The sequence below is a fragment of the Mustelus asterias genome, chromosome 26 (genome assembly GCF_964213995.1).
Source record: "Mustelus asterias chromosome 26, sMusAst1.hap1.1, whole genome shotgun sequence".
In the NCBI taxonomy this organism is placed as follows: Eukaryota; Metazoa; Chordata; class Chondrichthyes; order Carcharhiniformes; family Triakidae; genus Mustelus; species Mustelus asterias.
The window spans coordinates 18,007,656-18,028,345 of record NC_135826.1 but is presented as its reverse complement, the minus strand read 5'-3'; the positions used below and the strand labels follow the sequence as shown (position 1 = coordinate 18,028,345).

The following is a 20,690-nucleotide window of genomic DNA, read 5'->3' as shown; positions in this document are numbered from 1 at the left end:
TCAGAATATCTCAGCCTGCCAGGTACTTCTCAAGGACTTTGGCAATAAGAATGAACTCTGAATGTCACTCTCTAATTAGTTGTTACTCATTGATGGCTTTAGTTCCTGTGCCGGCTGAGGTTATTCATGAAGGCCCCGCCTTTTCAACCTTGCCCCTCACCTGAGGTGTGGTGACCGTCAGGTTAAATCGCCACCAGTCAGCTTTCCCCCTCAAAGGGAAGAGCAGCCTCTGGGTCATCTGGGACTCTGGCGACTTTTACATTTAGTTCAAAAACAGCAACTCTGTGCACTTTAAGATGGGAAAGGAGATAATGAAATGTCATAACTGGAAGGATTAGTCTAAAACCTAGTTACAATGGATGAGGATAATGAACTGCAGTGAGGGCTTTGGAAGGTGTTAATATGATAACGTTGGATGTAACAATGTGAAACACTGGTGAGAATCTGAGATTCGAGGATATCCCTGACAGACGGACACCTCAATCTCTGAGTGAGCTGAAGGAACGTGATGTTTGAGTAACATGTGATCCAGTGTTGTTGACAAGAATCAGCAGTCAGGTTCACTGTGATGTTACTGGGTATGAAAGAGTTACCATGTTTCCATTGGGACACCCTCCCCTGAATGATGATGGAACGATCGAATCAGGGACACGTGCGTTTCTCTTCATTTACAAGTGCAAAAATAATAAAGGTTGAACTTGGGGTGGAGAGAAGCAACGTTGGCTTGGAACTTCCCTGTGAATTCTGCCCAACTCCCACTTAAATTCGAGCACATTCTCGGGGAGAGGGTGGGGGGAGCAGTCCCACCAAAGTCACAGCAGGGGAGTATTAATGTGGAAATTCAGGATTGTTGTTCTTCTTTATTTGGTCACCCTATTTCGTTTCAAAGTGTCAGTCTCACCTCGGAGTCAGAGGCTGTGACTTTCTGCCACACTCCACACAGGCTAAGCATGAAATCCAGTCTGACACTCCCACTGCAGTGCTGTCAGAGATGCTGATGCTGAATTCGGGTAAAAACTGGAGTAAATCTCACTGCTTTTTCCAGCGGGACTTTCAAAGTGAATCTCCCATAATCTGTGCACTGCAGAGTGAACTAGCGCCCCCCCTGACTGCACCCCACCCCATCTCCCCACTACACAACACGAGGTTCTCCCTGGGTATTGCCACTTTGCCCCTTGGCCAAGCAGGTGGTGGGTGAGCGGTGAAAGGTGAGGGAGTGGAGGGACGCATTTATCGGATATCCTGGTGGGCTGCTCACCATCAATACCCTTCTCCAAGAAGTTTCCAGCGATAGGACAATGCCCTGAGGGTTCAGAGCAGCCAGCACAAGCCCCTCATTCTGCACTTCGCTGGAAGCTGGAATTCTCTGGCCGGTCTCGCCCCAAAACCGGAGAATCCCGCCCGAATTCAATGGACATTTATGTGGTTCCGCCCACCTCCCCCCACCCCCCGCCCGCCCGCCTGCTACAATTCCCATGACGAGTGGGACGGGATAATTCCACCCCCCCCCTCAGAATGTCTAACCTTGGCCTAGGGAAATTGAGACTGTCTTTAGGAACCTGAAATCTGAAATGTTCACTCTCCTGCGCCGGTGGTTTAGTTCACCGCACTGAGCTCAGGAAGATAATTGATGGCTGGTTGGCCTTCACTTTTGCTTTAACCAATCAGTGGAGAAGTCACCTGTGAGGAGATACCTGTAACTTAAGGCCCCCTGATCCGCTTTGAATTTGACAGGCAAACTGCAGACACCAAATTTCCACCATAATTACAATGGACACTGTGGCCTCCTCTGTGCTGCCTGAATTCATAGCATCATAAAATCCTACAGTGCAGAACGAGGCCATTCTGCCCATCGAGTCTGCACCGACCATGATCCCACCCAGACCTTATCCCCGGAATCCCACATATTTACCCTGCTAATCCTCCTGACACTAAGGGGCAATTTAGCATGGCCAATCCATGCACATCTTTGGAGTGTGGGAGGAAACCGGAGCACCCGGAGGAAACCCACGCAGACACGGGGAGAACGTGCAAACTCCACACAGACTGTGACCCGAGGCCAGAATCGAACTCAGGTTCCTGGAGCTGTGAGGCAGCAGTGCTAACCACTGTGTCACCGTGCCGCCCTTAGTTCAACACTATTAAATGGTGATATTCTAAAGACAAACTCCAGCCCAGGGGCCGAGTGGAAAAAAGAACAAAGCATCTGGCTAAAAACAGTGAAAAACGATACTGTGAACATTTGACAGTTTTGATGCGTTTCCCGTTTATAAATAGTAGGATCACTCAGCCTCCTTGGTGATCCCCTCAATGTCTTCCACAATCTTCTCCTCTGAACATCTTTGCACTTCAGACACAGAAATCTAATTTTCCAACTGTCATCATCTAATCACAGTGTCACAGGTCGTAAAATAACAGGAATCACATGATCAAACCTGGATATTATGATGATAAGCTTTGTATTACATGAAAAAGATAGGTTAAAAATATCATTTCGATCTGTACAGGCAGAACGCCAACATCTGTCACGTTGTGGCCGACACGGCGGAACAGTGGTTAGCACTGCTGCCTCACAGCACCAGGAACCCAGGTTCAATTCCGGCTTCGGGTCACTGTCTATGCGGAGTCTACACGTTCTCTCCGTGTCTGCGTGGGTTTCCTCCAGGTGCTCTGGTTTTCTCCCACACTCCAAAGATGTGCATGGATTGGCCATGCTAAATTGCCCCTTAGTGTCAGGAGGATTAGCAGGGTAAATATTTGGGATTACGGGGATAGGGTCTGGGTGGGATTTTTGTCAGTGTAGATTGATGGGTCGAAAGGCCTCTTTCTGCACTGGAGGGATCCTTTGATTCTGTGATCTTCACTTGGAGTACATTATCCAACTGCAGAACCTGCCCAGGATCTGGAGTGTCTTGCAAATCACTTCACATTCATTCCCGAGCCACGCAATTCCAATGTAACTGGGGACACGGAGTGGAGACTGGCCTCAGGACCCCAGCACTCGGGAGCGGGAAATCACACTGCTTCTTGCTATCCATTGACCTCTGTTAAAATATGTGTGTACATGCACATGCGTGTGCGTATGTGTGCATGCTGTGTCTGTTTGTGCATGGATGTTGAAATCATAGAAAGCCTATAGTGCAGAAGGAGGCCATTCAGCCCATCGAGTCTGCACCGACAACAACCCCCCACATTTACCCTGCTCATCCCTCTAACCTACACATCCCGGACACTAGCATTGCGGCTAAACCTACCCTGGTCATCTTTGGAATGTGGGAGGAAACCAGAGCACCCAGAGAAAACCCATGCAGACACGGGGAGAACGTGCAAAATCCGCACAGACAGTGACCCAAGCCGGGAATCGAACTCAGGTCCCTGGAGCTGTGAGGCAGCAGTGCTAACCACTGTGCCACCATGCTGCCCCACGTATGTGTGTACCAGTATATGTGCACTTGTACATATGTGAGTGTGTGTGAGCCCTTGAGTGTGCGAATGAGTGAGTGAGTGAGTGAGTGTGGATTAGTGTGAATGTGTGTGTGTTTGAGGTTGATCTGTATATGTTTGTGTGTGTCTGAGCAGACAGATGTGAGTGTGTGAGTCAATGTGACATATATTTGTGTTTGAGTGTGTGTGTGTGTTTGAGAGTGTATGTTAGTGATTATGTGGATCTGTGGACACCAGATACAGACAGGCTGAATGTGGGTGTAACACCTCCTCAAGTCAAACAGGTTGTTGTCGCTCAATGTCAAATTCCACATGTGAAAACTGAGGAGTTGGGTGAACTTGCAGAGAAGGAGACAAGTGCCTGTCACACTGCTGCCTGAAACAGTGCCTGTCACACTGTTACCTGACACAGTGCCTGTCACACTGTTACCTGACACAGTGCCTGTCACACTGTTACCTGACACAGTGCCTGTTACACTGTTACCTGACACAGTGTCTGTCACACTGCTACCTGACACAGTGCCTGTTACACTGTTACCTGACACAGTGTCTGTCACACTGCTACCTGACACAGTGTCTGTCACACTGTTACCTGACACAGTGTCTGTCACACTGTTACCTGACACAGTGTCTGTCACACTGTCACCTAACACAGTGCCTGTTACACTGTTACCTGACACAGTGTCTGTCACACTGCTACCTGACACAGTGTCTGTCACACTGTTACCTGACACAGTGACTGTCACACTGTTACCTAACACAGTGCCTGTCACACTGTTACATGACACAGTGCCTGTCACACTGCTACCCGACACAGTGCCTGTTACACTGTTACCTGACACAGTGTCTGTCACACTGTTACCTGACACAGTGTCTGTCACACTGTTACCTGACACAGTGTCTGTCACACTGTTACCTAACACAGTGCCTGTCACACTGTTACCTAACACAGTGGCTGTCACACTGTTACCTGACACAGTGCCTGTCACAGTGTTACCTGACACAGTGCCTGTCACACTGTTACCTGACACAGTGTCTGTCACACTGCTACCTAACACAGTGCCTGTCACACTGTTACCTGACACAGTGTCTGTCACACTGCTACCTAACACAGTGCCTGTCACACTGTTACCTGACACAGTGCCTGTCACACTGTTACCTGACACAGTGTCTGTCACACTGTTACCTGACACAGCGCCTGTCACACTGTTACCTGACACAGTGCCGGTCACACTGTTACCTGACACAGTGTCTGTCACACTGCTACCTGACACAGTGCCTGTTACACTGTTACCTGACACAGTGTCTGTCACACTGCTACCTGACACAGTGTCTGTCACACTGTTACCTGACACAGTGTCTGTCACACTGTTACCTGACACAGTGTCTGTCACACTGTCACCTAACACAGTGCCTGTTACACTGTTACCTGACACAGTGTCTGTCACACTGCTACCTGACACAGTGTCTGTCACACTGTTACCTGACACAGTGTCTGTCACACTGTTACCTAACACAGTGCCTGTCACACTGTTACATGACACAGTGCCTGTCACACTGCTACCCGACACAGTGCCTGTTACACTGTTACCTGACACAGTGTCTGTCACACTGTTACCTGACACAGTGTCTGTCACACTGTTACCTGACACAGTGTCTGTCACACTGTTACCTAACACAGTGCCTGTCACACTGTTACCTAACACAGTGGCTGTCACACTGTTACCTGACACAGTGCCTGTCACAGTGTTACCTGACACAGTGCCTGTCACACTGTTACCTGACACAGTGTCTGTCACACTGCTACCTAACACAGTGCCTGTCACACTGTTACCTGACACAGTGTCTGTCACACTGCTACCTAACACAGTGCCTGTCACACTGTTACCTGACACAGTGCCTGTCACACTGTTACCTGACACAGTGTCTGTCACACTGTTATCTGACACAGCGCCTGTCACACTGTTACCTGACACAGTGCCGGTCACACTGTTACCTGACACAGTGCCTGTCACACTGTTACCTGACACAGTGTCTGTCACACTGTTACCTGACAAAGCGCCTGTCACACTGTTACCTGACACAGTGCCTGTCACACTGTTACCTGGCACAGTGCCTGTCACACAGTTACCTGACACAGTGTCTGTCACACTGTTACCTGACACAGCGCCTGTTACACTGTTACCTAACACAGTGCCTGTCACACTATTACCTGACACAGTGTCTGTCACACTGTGACCTGACACAGTGTCTGTCACACTGTTACCTGACACAGTGTCTGTCACACTGTTACCTGACACAGTGCCTGTCACACTGTTACCTGACACAGTGTCTGTCACACTGTTACCTAACACAGTGCCTGTCACACTGTTACCTGACACAGTGTCTGTCACACTGTTACCCGACACAGTGTCTGTCACAGTGTTACCTGACACAGCGTCTGTCACAGTGTTACCTGACACAGTGTCTGTCACAGTGTTACCTGACACAGCGTCTGTCACACTGTTACCTGGCACAGTGTTTGTCACACTGTTACCTGACACAATGTCTGTCACACTGTTACCTGACACAGTGTCTGTCACAGTGTTACCTGACACAGTGTCTGTCACACTGTTATCTGACACAGTGTCTGTCACACTGTTACCTGGCACAGTGCCTGTCACACTGTTACCTGACACAGTGTCTGTCACACTGTTACCTAACACAGTGCCTGTCACACTGTTACCTGACACAGTGTCTGTCACACTGTTACCTGGCACAGTGTCAGTCACACTGTTACCTGACACAGTGCCTGTCACACTGTTACCTGACACAGTGTCTGTCACACTGTTACCTGACACAGTGTCTGTCACACTGTTACCTGACACAGCGCCTGTCACACTGTTACCTGACACAGTGCCTGTCACACTGTTACCTGGCACAGTGCCTGTCACACTGTTACCTGACACAGTGTCTGTCACAGTGTTACCTGACACAGTGCCTGTCACACTGTTACCTGACACAGCGCCTGTCACACTGTTACCTGACACAGCACCTGTCACACTGTTACCTGGCACAGTGTCTGTCACACTGTTACCTGGCACAGTGTCTGTCACACTGTTACCTGACACAGTGCCTGTCACACTGTTACCTGACACAGTGCCTGTCACACTGTTACCTGGCACAGTGTCTGTCACACTGTTACCTGACACAGTGCCTGTCACACTGTTACCTGACACAGTGCCTGTCACACTGTTACCTGACACAGTGCCTGTCACACTGTTACCTGGCACAGTGTCTGTCACACTGTTACCTGGCACAGCGTCTGTCACACTGTTACCTGACACAGTGCCTGTCACACTGTTACCTGGCACAGTGTCTGTCACACTGTTACCTGGCACAGCGTCTGTCACACTGTTACCTGACACAGTGCCTGTCACACTGTTACCTGACACAGCGCCTGTCACACTGTTACCTGGCACAGTGTCTGTCACACTGTTACGTGACACAGTGTCTGTCACACTGTTACCTGACACAGTGTCTGTCACACTGTTACCTGACACAGTGTCTGTCACAGTGTTACCTGACACAGCGCCTGTCACACTGTTACCTGACACAGCACCTGTCACACTGTTACCTGGCACAGTGTCTGTCACACTGTTACCTGGCACAGTGTCTGTCACACTGTTACCTGGCACAGTGTCTGTCACACTGTTACCTGGCACAGTGTCTGTCACACTGTTACCTGGCACAGCGCCTGTCACACTGTTACCTGACACAGTGCCTGTCACACTGTTACCTGACACAGCGCCTGTCACACTGTTACCTGACACAGTGTCTGTCACACTGTTACCTGACACAGTGCCTGTCACACTGTTACCTGACACAGTGTCTGTCACACTGTTACGTGACACAGTGTCTGTCACACTGTTACCTGGCACAGTGTCTGTCACACTGTTACCTGACACAGTGTCTGTCACACTGTTACCTGACACAGCGCCTGTCACACTGTTACCTGACACAGCACCTGTCACACTGTTACCTGGCACAGTGTCTGTCACACTGTTACCTGGCACAGTGTCTGTCACACTGTTACCTGGCACAGTGTCTGTCACACTGTTACCTGGCACAGTGTCTGTCACACTGTTACCTGGCACAGCGCCTGTCACACTGTTACCTGACACAGTGCCTGTCACACTGTTACCTGACACAGCGCCTGTCACACTGTTACCTGACACAGTGTCTGTCACACTGTTACCTGACACAGTGCCTGTCACACTGTTACCTGACACAGTGTCTGTCACACTGTTACCTGACACAGCGCCTGTCACACTGTTACCTGGCACAGTGTCAGTCACACTGTTACCTGGCACAGTGTCAGTCACACTGTTACCTGACACAGCACCTGTCACACTGTTACCTGACACAGTGCCTGTCACACTGTTACCTGACACAGCGCCTGTCACACTGTTACCTGACACAGTGTCTGTCACACTGTTACCTGACACAGTGCCTGTCACACTGTTACCTGACACAGTGTCTGTCACACTGTTACCTGACACAGCGCCTGTCACACTGTTACCTGGCACAGTGTCAGTCACACTGTTACCTGGCACAGTGTCAGTCACACTGTTACCTGACACAGCACCTGTCACACTGTTACCTGGCACAGTGTCTGTCACACTGTTACCTGACACAGTGCCTGTCACACTGTTACCTGACACAGTGCCTGTCACACTGTTACCTGGCACAGTGTCTGTCACACTGTTACCTGACACAGTGCCTGTCACACTGTTACCTGACACAGTGCCTGTCACACTGTTACCTGACACAGTGCCTGTCACACTGTTACCTGGCACAGTGTCTGTCACACTGTTACCTGGCACAGCGTCTGTCACACTGTTACCTGACACAGTGCCTGTCACACTGTTACCTGGCACAGTGTCTGTCACACTGTTACCTGGCACAGCGTCTGTCACACTGTTACCTGACACAGTGCCTGTCACACTGTTACCTGACACAGCGCCTGTCACACTGTTACCTGGCACAGTGTCTGTCACACTGTTACCTGGCACAGTGTCTGTCACACTGTTACCTGGCACAGCGTCTGTCACACTGTTACCTGACACAGTGTCTGTCACACTGTTACCTGACACAGTGTCTGTCACACTGTTACCTGGCACAGCGCCTGTCACACTGTTACCTGACACAGCGCCTGTCACACTGTTACCTGACACAGTGTCTGTCACACTGTTACCTGGCACAGTGTCTGTCACACTGTTACCTGGCACAGTGTCTGTCACACTGTTACCTGATACAGTGTCTGTCACACTGTTACGTGACACAGTGCCTGTCACACTGTTACCTGACACAGTGTCTGCCACAGTGTTACCTGACACAGCACCTGTCACACTGTTACCTGACACAGTGTCTGTCACACTGTTACCTGGCACAGCGTCTGTCACACTGTTACCTGGCACAGTGTCTGTCACACTGTTACCTGGCACAGCGTCTGTCACACTGTTACCTGGCACAGTGTCTGTCACACTTGTACCTGGCACAGTGTCTGTCACACTGTTACCTGGCACAGCGTCTGTCACACTGTTACCTGACACAGTGCCTGTCACACTGTTACCTGGCACAGCGTCTGTCACACTGTTACCTGGCACAGCGTCTGTCACACTGTTACCTGGCACAGTGTCTGTCACACTGTTACCTGGCACAGCGTCTGTCACACTGTTACCTGACAGAGTGCCTGTCACACTGTTACCTGACACAGCGCCTGTCACACTGTTACCTGACACAGTGCCTGTCACACTGTTACCTGGCACAGTGTCTGTCACACTGTTACCTGGCACAGTGTCTGTCACACTGTTACCTGACACAGTGCCTGTCACACTGTTACCTGGCACAGTGTCTGTCACACTGTTACCTGACACAGCACCTGTCACACTGTTACCTGGCACAGCGTCTGTCACACTGTTACCTGACACAGTGTCTGTCACACTGTTACCTGACACAGTGTCTGTCACACTGTTACCTGACACAGCACCTGTCACACTGTTACCTGACACAGTGCCTGTCACACTGTTACCTGACACAGTGTCTGTCACACTGTTACCTGACACAGCACCTGTCACACTGTTACCTGGCACAGCGTCTGTCACACTGTTACCTGACACAGTGCCTGTCACACTGTTACCTGACACAGTGCCTGTCACACTGTTACCTGGCACAGTGTCTGTCACACTGTTACCTGGCACAGTGTCTGTCACACTGTTACCTGACACAGCACCTGTCACACTGTTACCTGGCACAGTGCCTGTCACACTGTTACCTGACACAGCGCCTGTCACACTGTTACCTGGCACAGTGTCTGTCACACTGTTACCTGGCACAGTGTCTGTCACACTGTTACCTGGCACAGCGTCTGTCACACTGTTACCTGACACAGTGTCTGTCACACTGTTACCTGACACAGTGTCTGTCACACTGTTACCTGGCACAGCGCCTGTCACACTGTTACCTGACACAGCGCCTGTCACACTGTTACCTGACACAGTGTCTGTCACACTGTTACCTGGCACAGTGTCTGTCACACTGTTACCTGGCACAGTGTCTGTCACACTGTTACCTGATACAGTGTCTGTCACACTGTTACGTGACACAGTGCCTGTCACACTGTTACCTGACACAGTGTCTGCCACAGTGTTACCTGACACAGCACCTGTCACACTGTTACCTGACACAGTGTCTGTCACACTGTTACCTGGCACAGCGTCTGTCACACTGTTACCTGGCACAGTGTCTGTCACACTGTTACCTGGCACAGCGTCTGTCACACTGTTACCTGGCACAGTGTCTGTCACACTTGTACCTGGCACAGTGTCTGTCACACTGTTACCTGGCACAGCGTCTGTCACACTGTTACCTGACACAGTGCCTGTCACACTGTTACCTGGCACAGCGTCTGTCACACTGTTACCTGGCACAGCGTCTGTCACACTGTTACCTGGCACAGTGTCTGTCACACTGTTACCTGGCACAGCGTCTGTCACACTGTTACCTGACAGAGTGCCTGTCACACTGTTACCTGACACAGCGCCTGTCACACTGTTACCTGACACAGTGCCTGTCACACTGTTACCTGGCACAGTGTCTGTCACACTGTTACCTGGCACAGTGTCTGTCACACTGTTACCTGACACAGTGCCTGTCACACTGTTACCTGGCACAGTGTCTGTCACACTGTTACCTGACACAGCACCTGTCACACTGTTACCTGGCACAGCGTCTGTCACACTGTTACCTGACACAGTGTCTGTCACACTGTTACCTGACACAGTGTCTGTCACACTGTTACCTGACACAGCACCTGTCACACTGTTACCTGACACAGTGCCTGTCACACTGTTACCTGACACAGTGTCTGTCACACTGTTACCTGACACAGCACCTGTCACACTGTTACCTGGCACAGCGTCTGTCACACTGTTACCTGACACAGTGCCTGTCACACTGTTACCTGACACAGTGCCTGTCACACTGTTACCTGGCACAGTGTCTGTCACACTGTTACCTGGCACAGTGTCTGTCACACTGTTACCTGACACAGCACCTGTCACACTGTTACCTGGCACAGTGTCTGTCACACTGTTACCTGACACAGTGTCTGTCACACTGTTACCCGACACAGTGTCTGTCACAGTGTTACCTGACACAGCGTCTGTCACAGTGTTACCTGACACAGCGTCTGTCACAGTGTTACCTGACACAGTGTCTGTCACAGTGTTACCTGACACAGCGTCTGTCACACTGTTACCTGGCACAGTGTTTGTCACACTGTTACCTGACACAATGTCTGTCACACTGTTACCTGACACAGTGTCTGTCACAGTGTTACCTGACACAGTGTCTGTCACACTGTTATCTGACACAGTGTCTGTCACACTGTTACCTGGCACAGTGCCTGTCACACTGTTACCTGACACAGTGTCTGTCACACTGTTACCTAACACAGTGCCTGTCACACTGTTACCTGACACAGTGTCTGTCACACTGTTACCTGGCACAGTGTCAGTCACACTGTTACCTGACACAGTGCCTGTCACACTGTTACCTGACACAGTGTCTGTCACACTGTTACCTGACACAGTGTCTGTCACACTGTTACCTGACACAGCGCCTGTCACACTGTTACCTGACACAGTGCCTGTCACACTGTTACCTGGCACAGTGTCTGTCACACTGTTACCTGACACAGCGCCTGTCACACTGTTACCTGACACAGTGCCTGTCACACTGTTACCTGGCACAGTGTCTGTCACACTGTTACCTGGCACAGCGTCTGTCACACTGTTACCTGACACAGTGCCTGTCACACTGTTACCTGACACAGCGCCTGTCACACTGTTACCTGACACAGTGTCTGTCACACTGTTACCTGGCACAGTGTCTGTCACACTGTTACCTGGCACAGTGTCTGTCACACTGTTACCTGATACAGTGTCTGTCACACTGTTACGTGACACAGTGCCTGTCACACTGTTACCTGACACAGTGTCTGTCACAGTGTTACCTGACACAGTGCCTGTCACACTGTTACCTGACACAGCGCCTGTCACACTGTTACCTGACACAGCACCTGTCACACTGTTACCTGGCACAGTGTCTGTCACACTGTTACCTGGCACAGTGTCTGTCACACTGTTACCTGACACAGTGCCTGTCACACTGTTACCTGACACAGTGCCTGTCACACTGTTACCTGGCACAGTGTCTGTCACACTGTTACCTGACACAGTGCCTGTCACACTGTTACCTGACACAGTGCCTGTCACACTGTTACCTGACACAGTGCCTGTCACACTGTTACCTGGCACAGTGTCTGTCACACTGTTACCTGGCACAGCGTCTGTCACACTGTTACCTGACACAGTGCCTGTCACACTGTTACCTGGCACAGTGTCTGTCACACTGTTACCTGGCACAGCGTCTGTCACACTGTTACCTGACACAGTGCCTGTCACACTGTTACCTGACACAGCGCCTGTCACACTGTTACCTGGCACAGTGTCTGTCACACTGTTACGTGACACAGTGTCTGTCACACTGTTACCTGACACAGTGTCTGTCACACTGTTACCTGACACAGTGTCTGTCACAGTGTTACCTGACACAGCGCCTGTCACACTGTTACCTGACACAGCACCTGTCACACTGTTACCTGGCACAGTGTCTGTCACACTGTTACCTGGCACAGTGTCTGTCACACTGTTACCTGGCACAGTGTCTGTCACACTGTTACCTGGCAAAGTGTCTGTCACACTGTTACCTGGCACAGCGCCTGTCACACTGTTACCTGACACAGTGCCTGTCACACTGTTACCTGACACAGCGCCTGTCACACTGTTACCTGACACAGTGTCTGTCACACTGTTACCTGACACAGTGCCTGTCACACTGTTACCTGACACAGTGTCTGTCACACTGTTACGTGACACAGTGTCTGTCACACTGTTACCTGGCACAGTGTCTGTCACACTGTTACCTGACACAGTGTCTGTCACACTGTTACCTGACACAGCGCCTGTCACACTGTTACCTGACACAGCACCTGTCACACTGTTACCTGGCACAGTGTCTGTCACACTGTTACCTGGCACAGTGTCTGTCACACTGTTACCTGGCACAGTGTCTGTCACACTGTTACCTGGCACAGTGTCTGTCACACTGTTACCTGGCACAGCGCCTGTCACACTGTTACCTGACACAGTGCCTGTCACACTGTTACCTGACACAGCGCCTGTCACACTGTTACCTGACACAGTGTCTGTCACACTGTTACCTGACACAGTGCCTGTCACACTGTTACCTGACACAGTGTCTGTCACACTGTTACCTGACACAGCGCCTGTCACACTGTTACCTGGCACAGTGTCAGTCACACTGTTACCTGGCACAGTGTCAGTCACACTGTTACCTGACACAGCACCTGTCACACTGTTACCTGACACAGTGCCTGTCACACTGTTACCTGACACAGCGCCTGTCACACTGTTACCTGACACAGTGTCTGTCACACTGTTACCTGACACAGTGCCTGTCACACTGTTACCTGACACAGTGTCTGTCACACTGTTACCTGACACAGCGCCTGTCACACTGTTACCTGGCACAGTGTCAGTCACACTGTTACCTGGCACAGTGTCAGTCACACTGTTACCTGACACAGCACCTGTCACACTGTTACCTGGCACAGTGTCTGTCACACTGTTACCTGACACAGTGCCTGTCACACTGTTACCTGACACAGTGCCTGTCACACTGTTACCTGGCACAGTGTCTGTCACACTGTTACCTGACACAGTGCCTGTCACACTGTTACCTGACACAGTGCCTGTCACACTGTTACCTGACACAGTGCCTGTCACACTGTTACCTGGCACAGTGTCTGTCACACTGTTACCTGGCACAGCGTCTGTCACACTGTTACCTGACACAGTGCCTGTCACACTGTTACCTGGCACAGTGTCTGTCACACTGTTACCTGGCACAGCGTCTGTCACACTGTTACCTGACACAGTGCCTGTCACACTGTTACCTGACACAGCGCCTGTCACACTGTTACCTGGCACAGTGTCTGTCACACTGTTACCTGGCACAGTGTCTGTCACACTGTTACCTGGCACAGCGTCTGTCACACTGTTACCTGACACAGTGTCTGTCACACTGTTACCTGACACAGTGTCTGTCACACTGTTACCTGGCACAGCGCCTGTCACACTGTTACCTGACACAGCGCCTGTCACACTGTTACCTGACACAGTGTCTGTCACACTGTTACCTGGCACAGTGTCTGTCACACTGTTACCTGGCACAGTGTCTGTCACACTGTTACCTGACACAGTGTCTGTCACACTGTTACGTGACACAGTGCCTGTCACACTGTTACCTGACACAGTGTCTGCCACAGTGTTACCTGGCACAGCGTCTGTCACACTGTTACCTGGCACAGTGTCTGTCACACTGTTACCTGGCACAGCGTCTGTCACACTGTTACCTGGCACAGTGTCTGTCACACTGTTACCTGGCACAGCGTCTGTCACACTGTTACCTGGCACAGTGTCTGTCACACTGTTACCTGGCACAGCGTCTGTCACACTGTTACCTGGCACAGTGTCTGTCACACTGTTACCTGGCACAGTGTCTGTCACACTGTTACCTGGCACAGCATCTGTCACACTGTTACCTGACACAGTGCCTGTCACACTGTTACCTGGCACAGCGTCTGTCACACTGTTACCTGGCACAGCGTCTGTCACACTGTTACCTGGCACAGTGTCTGTCACACTGTTACCTGGCACAGCGTCTGTCACACTGTTACCTGACACAGTGCCTGTCACACTGTTACCTGACACAGCGCCTGTCACACTGTTACCTGACACAGTGCCTGTCACACTGTTACCTGGCACAGTGTCTGTCACACTGTTACCTGGCACAGTGTCTGTCACACTGTTACCTGACACAGTGCCTGTCACACTGTTACCTGACACAGTGTCTGTCACACTGTTACCTGGCACAGCGTCTGTCACACTGTTACCTGGCACAGTGTCTGTCACACTGTTACCTGGCACAGCGTCTGTCACACTGTTACCTGGCACAGTGTCTGTCACACTGTTACCTGGCACAGTGTCTGTCACACTGTTACCTGGCACAGCGTCTGTCACACTGTTACCTGACACAGTGCCTGTCACACTGTTACCTGGCACAGCGTCTGTCACACTGTTACCTGGCACAGCGTCTGTCACACTGTTACCTGGCACAGTGTCTGTCACACTGTTACCTGGCACAGCGTCTGTCACACTGTTACCTGACACAGTGCCTGTCACACTGTTACCTGACACAGCGCCTGTCACACTGTTACCTGACACAGTGCCTGTCACACTGTTACCTGGCACAGTGTCTGTCACACTGTTACCTGGCACAGTGTCTGTCACACTGTTACCTGACACAGTGCCTGTCACACTGTTACCTGGCACAGTGTCTGTCACACTGTTACCTGACACAGCACCTGTCACACTGTTACCTGGCACAGCGTCTGTCACACTGTTACCTGACACAGTGTCTGTCACACTGTTACCTGACACAGTGTCTGTCACACTGTTACCTGACACAGCACCTGTCACACTGTTACCTGACACAGTGCCTGTCACACTGTTACCTGACACAGTGTCTGTCACACTGTTACCTGACACAGCACCTGTCACACTGTTACCTGGCACAGCGTCTGTCACACTGTTACCTGACACAGTGCCTGTCACACTGTTACCTGACACAGTGCCTGTCACACTGTTACCTGGCACAGTGTCTGTCACACTGTTACCTGGCACAGTGTCTGTCACACTGTTACCTGACACAGCACCTGTCACACTGTTACCTGGCACAGTGTCTGTCACACTGTTACCTGACACAGTGTCTGTCACACTGTTACCTGGCACAGCGTCTGTCACACTGTTACCTAACACAGTGTCTGTCACACTGTTACCTGACACAGTGTCTGTCACACTGTTACCTGACACAGCACCTGTCACACTGTTACCTGGCACAGTGTCTGTCACACTGTTACCTAACACAGTGTCTGTCACACTGTTACCTGACACAGTGTCTGTCACACTGTTACCTGACACAGCGCCTGTCACACTGTTACCTGACACAGTGTCTGTCACACTGTTACCTGGCACAGTGTCTGTCACACTGTTACCTGGCACAGTGTCTGTCACACTGTTACCTGACACAGTGCCTGTCACACTGTTACCTGACACAGTGTCTGCCACAGTGTTACCTGACACAGCACCTGTCACAGTGTTTCCTGGCACAGTGTTTGTCACAGTGTTACCTGACACAGTGCCTGTCACACTGTTACCTGGCACAGTGTGAGTCACACTGTTACCTGATACAGTGTCTGTCACACTGTTACCTGGCACAGTGTCTGTCACACTGTTACCTGGCACAGTGTCTGTCACACTGTTACCTGGCACAGTGTCTGTCACACTGTTACCTGACACAGTGTCTGTCACACTGTTACGTGACACAGTGTCTGTCACACTGTTACCTGACACAGTGTCTGCCACACTGTTACCTGACACAGCACCTGTCACAGTGTTTCCTGGCACAGTGTCTGCCACAGTGTTACCTGACACAGCGCCTGTCACACTGTTACCTGACACAGCACCTGTCACAGTGTTTCCTGGCACAGTGCCTGTCACACTGTTACCTGGCACAGTGTCTGTCACACTGTTACCTGACACAGTGTCTGTCACACTGTTACCTGACACAGCGTCTGTCACACTGTTACCTGACACAGCGCCTGTCACACTGTTACCTGACACAGCGCCTGTCACACTGTTACCTGACACAGTGTCAGTCACACTGTTACCTGGCACAGTGTGAGTCACACTGTTACCTGATACAGTGCCTGTCACACTGTTACCTGACACAGCGCCTGTCACACTGTTACCTGACACAGTGTCTGTCACACTGTTACCTGGCACAGTGTCAGTCACACTGTTACCTGACACAGTGCCTGTCACACTGTTACCTGACACAGCGCCTGTCACACTGTTACCTGACACAGTGCCTGTCACACTGTTACCTGGCACAGTGTCTGTCACACTGTTACCTGACACAGCGTCTGTCACACTGTTACCTGACACAGTGTCTGTCACACTGTTACCTGGCACAGTGTCAGTCACACTGTTACCTGACACAGTGCCTGTCACACTGTTACCTGACACAGCGCCTGTCACACTGTTACCTGACACAGTGCCTGTCACACTGTTACCTGGCACAGTGTCTGTCACACTGTTACCTGACACAGCGCCTGTCACACTGTTACCTGACACAGCGCCTGTCACACTGTTACCTGGCACAGTGTCTGTCACACTGTTACCTGGCACAGCGTCTGTCACACTGTTACCTGACACAGTGTCTGTCACACTGTTACCTGGCACAGTGTCTGTCACACTGTTACCTGACACAGTGCCTGTCACACTGTTACCTGGCACAGCGTCTGTCACACTGTTACCTGGCACAGCGTCTGTCACACTGTTACCTGGCACAGTGTCTGTCACACTGTTACCTGACACAGTGCCTGTCACACTGTTACCTGACACAGTGCCTGTCACACTGTTACCTGACACAGTGTCTGTCATACTGTTACCTGGCACAGTGTCTGTCACACTGTTACCTGACACAGTGCCTGTCACACTGTTACCTGACACAGTGCCTGTCACACTGTTACCTGGCACAGCGTCTGTCACACTGTTACCTGACACAGCGCCTGTCACACTGTTACCTGGCACAGTGTCTGTCACACTGTTACCTGGCACAGCGTCTGTCACACTGTTACCTGGCACAGTGTCTGTCACACTGTTACCTGGCACAGTGTCTGTCACACTGTTACCTGATACAGTGTCTGTCACACTGTTACGTGACACAGTGCCTGTCACACTGTTACCTGGCACAGTGTCTGTCACACTGTTACCTGGCACAGCGTCTGTCACACTGTTACCTGACACAGTGTCTGTCACACTGTTACCTGGCACAGTGTCTGTCACACTGTTACCTGACACAGTGCCTGTCACACTGTTACCTGGCACAGCGTCTGTCACACTGTTACCTGGCACAGCGTCTGTCACACTGTTACCTGGCACAGTGTCTGTCACACTGTTACCTGACACAGTGCCTGTCACACTGTTACCTGACACAGTGCCTGTCACACTGTTACCTGACACAGTGTCTGTCACACTGTTACCTGGCACAGTGTCTGTCACACTGTTACCTGACACAGTGCCTGTCACACTGTTACCTGACACAGTGCCTGTCACACTGTTACCTGGCACAGCGTCTGTCACACTGTTACCTGACACAGCGCCTGTCACACTGTTACCTGGCACAGTGTCTGTCACACTGTTACCTGGCACAGCGTCTGTCACACTGTTACCTGGCACAGTGTCTGTCACACTGTTACCTGGCACAGTGTCTGTCACACTGTTACCTGATACAGTGTCTGTCACACTGTTACCTGATACAGTGCCTGTCACACTGTTACGTGACACAGTGCCTGTTACACTAAATCATAGATTCCCTTCAGAGGAGAAGGAGGAGGCTTTTTGTCCCATTATGTCTGCACCGACTCTCTGGCAGGGCATCTTACCCAGTCCCGATCCCCAGAATGCCACATATTTACCCCGTCAATTCCCCTAACCTATACATCTTGAGACAGTGAGATGCAATTTACCATGGCCAATCATCCTAACCTGCACATCTGGAAACGGGAGCACCCGGATGAAGCCCATGCAGACACGGGGAGAATGTGCAAAGTCCACACAGACTTTGACCCAAGGCCGGAATTGACCCTGGGTCCCTGGCGCTTTGAGGCAGCAGCGCTAACCGCTGTGCTAACATGCCACCTTACCTGACACGGTGCCTATCACTCTGTTATCTGATTGGTGTGTCTGTCACGTTACTTCAGAAAAACCTCCAGGAAAGGTGGGGAGAATATTTTTTAAATATTGGGGAGAGGGGCTCGCCCTGTTTGGATGACAACGTGCTGGCTCATTCCCTGTGTGTACCCGCCACTTCATTCTTTGGTGACCCTAGTCACACACACAGCCTCCAGCTCATTCCCTGCTCACAGGCACAGAGGGAACATGGCTGGCACGGAGTCAGTAAGGTGTGCAGGCTGTTGCTCGGAGAGCTGAGAGCAGGCGGGGCACAATCTCAGTGCCGGGGGGCGGTCGAGGATGGGGAAAGGGGGGGGGTCTGGAAATACCCAGCATGCCTTGTGGATGTCGTCTCAAAATGCAAAGCACTGAGCAAACCACACGTTTATATTGAAATAAAGCTCATCCTCAAAGACAATCAGAAATCATTTCCTCTTGAAAATCTTTTAACCTCAATCAGACACAATGCTGAAACAGCTCAAACAAATGGTTAATTTAGAAACTCGAGAGGCGTGGGGTAGGTTCCAAATAACTTTCTATTCCCCCCCCGACCCACCCCACCCCAAACCCAGATCACAATATCAGATCAACGCAGGGACGGGAGATAACATAAATCCTTTCTTATCATTCATAAAATAGAATGAATCTTACAGCCAAGGAAACCAGCAGAAAATATAGACATCCACTATAAACTGTGGTGGGATTCAGAGTGAATCAGCCATATTGAGATTCGATGGGAAGCATTATTATATCCCCAGCCATTTCAACATTTAACATAAATATACAATGCAGCCCATCACCCTTCAGGGGGATAGGTGTGACCACATTGCAATCTCAGCTGAGGATCAACCATTCAATCCTGCAGCCTCCCAGCAGCCACACAGGCTAATGCACGGCTGTGCAGCACTCAGCTGTCCTCATGAAATGCCCACAGACAAGCAGTCCGGTGATACACCCACCTCCCTCCCACAGCAGACTGCTGGATCAATAGCTTATTCCACAGGATCAGATTTAATTCACTTACTCCATTGCCAATGCCATTTGCTCTGCGCTGCTCCTGGTTCCGTCTGGGATGCTGCTCTGGAGGAGGTGCCGTGGGGTCAGTGTGTGTGCACAGCCCGTGGGTGCTCGACTGCCTCAGAAAGCACCCCCCCCTCCTCTTGCCTTGACAGTCTGATATCAGCGAGTAGCAGCTTCACATCTCATTGCCTTTGTCCTGTGTTTACTCGGCTCTGAGACACACGCACAGTGGTGTCACTGCACCCCTAATGGGCACTGCCTGCATTGCTTTCTGAGGCTGCTTGGAACACAGAGAGCAAATAAATGTAGGAGCCACACTGGGACCGAGTACTTTACACAAAATATACCACAATGGAGCTGATGGTTTTTATATTTTAGTTCAAGTTAAATAATCCCTGATCAAATAGCAGAAATATAACTAGCAATAACAAAATAGCTTACATTTATACAGTTCCATCCAGAACCTCAGGGTGTCCCAAAACGTTTGACAGCCAGTGAAGTACTTTTGAAGCACTGTTAAACATACACTGCCGTATTGTTGGGAAACAGTACACAGCAAACTCCCAGAAACAGCAATGTGATCATCTGCTTTTACTGATGTTGGTTGAGGAATAAATATCAGCCAAGACATCAGGGACAACGCCTCTGCACCTCTTCAGATTGTACCATGGAGTCTTCCACTCCCTCCGAGAGGCCAGACAGGGCCTCAGTTTAATGTCCATCTGGGGATCAGTATCGCCC

General features: G+C 50.8%; 1 protein-coding gene across 2 annotated transcripts in view; it reads right to left on the bottom strand.

Moving 5' to 3' along the window:
• Positions 1-20,441, bottom strand: part of LOC144479493 (paralemmin-1-like) — a 306,182-nt gene extending 285,741 nt beyond the window's left edge. The window contains exon 1 of one of the 2 annotated variants that reach the window (XM_078198221.1): positions 20,391-20,441. In XM_078198221.1, coding sequence (XP_078054347.1) covers positions 20,391-20,392 — 2 coding nt within the window. In that variant the 5' untranslated portion in view covers positions 20,393-20,441. Of the gene's footprint in view, positions 1-19,953; positions 20,158-20,390 lie in introns of those variants that run through there. The other variant, XM_078198220.1, reaches the window with a different exon arrangement.
• Between the last annotated feature and the right edge of the window lie 249 nt (positions 20,442-20,690).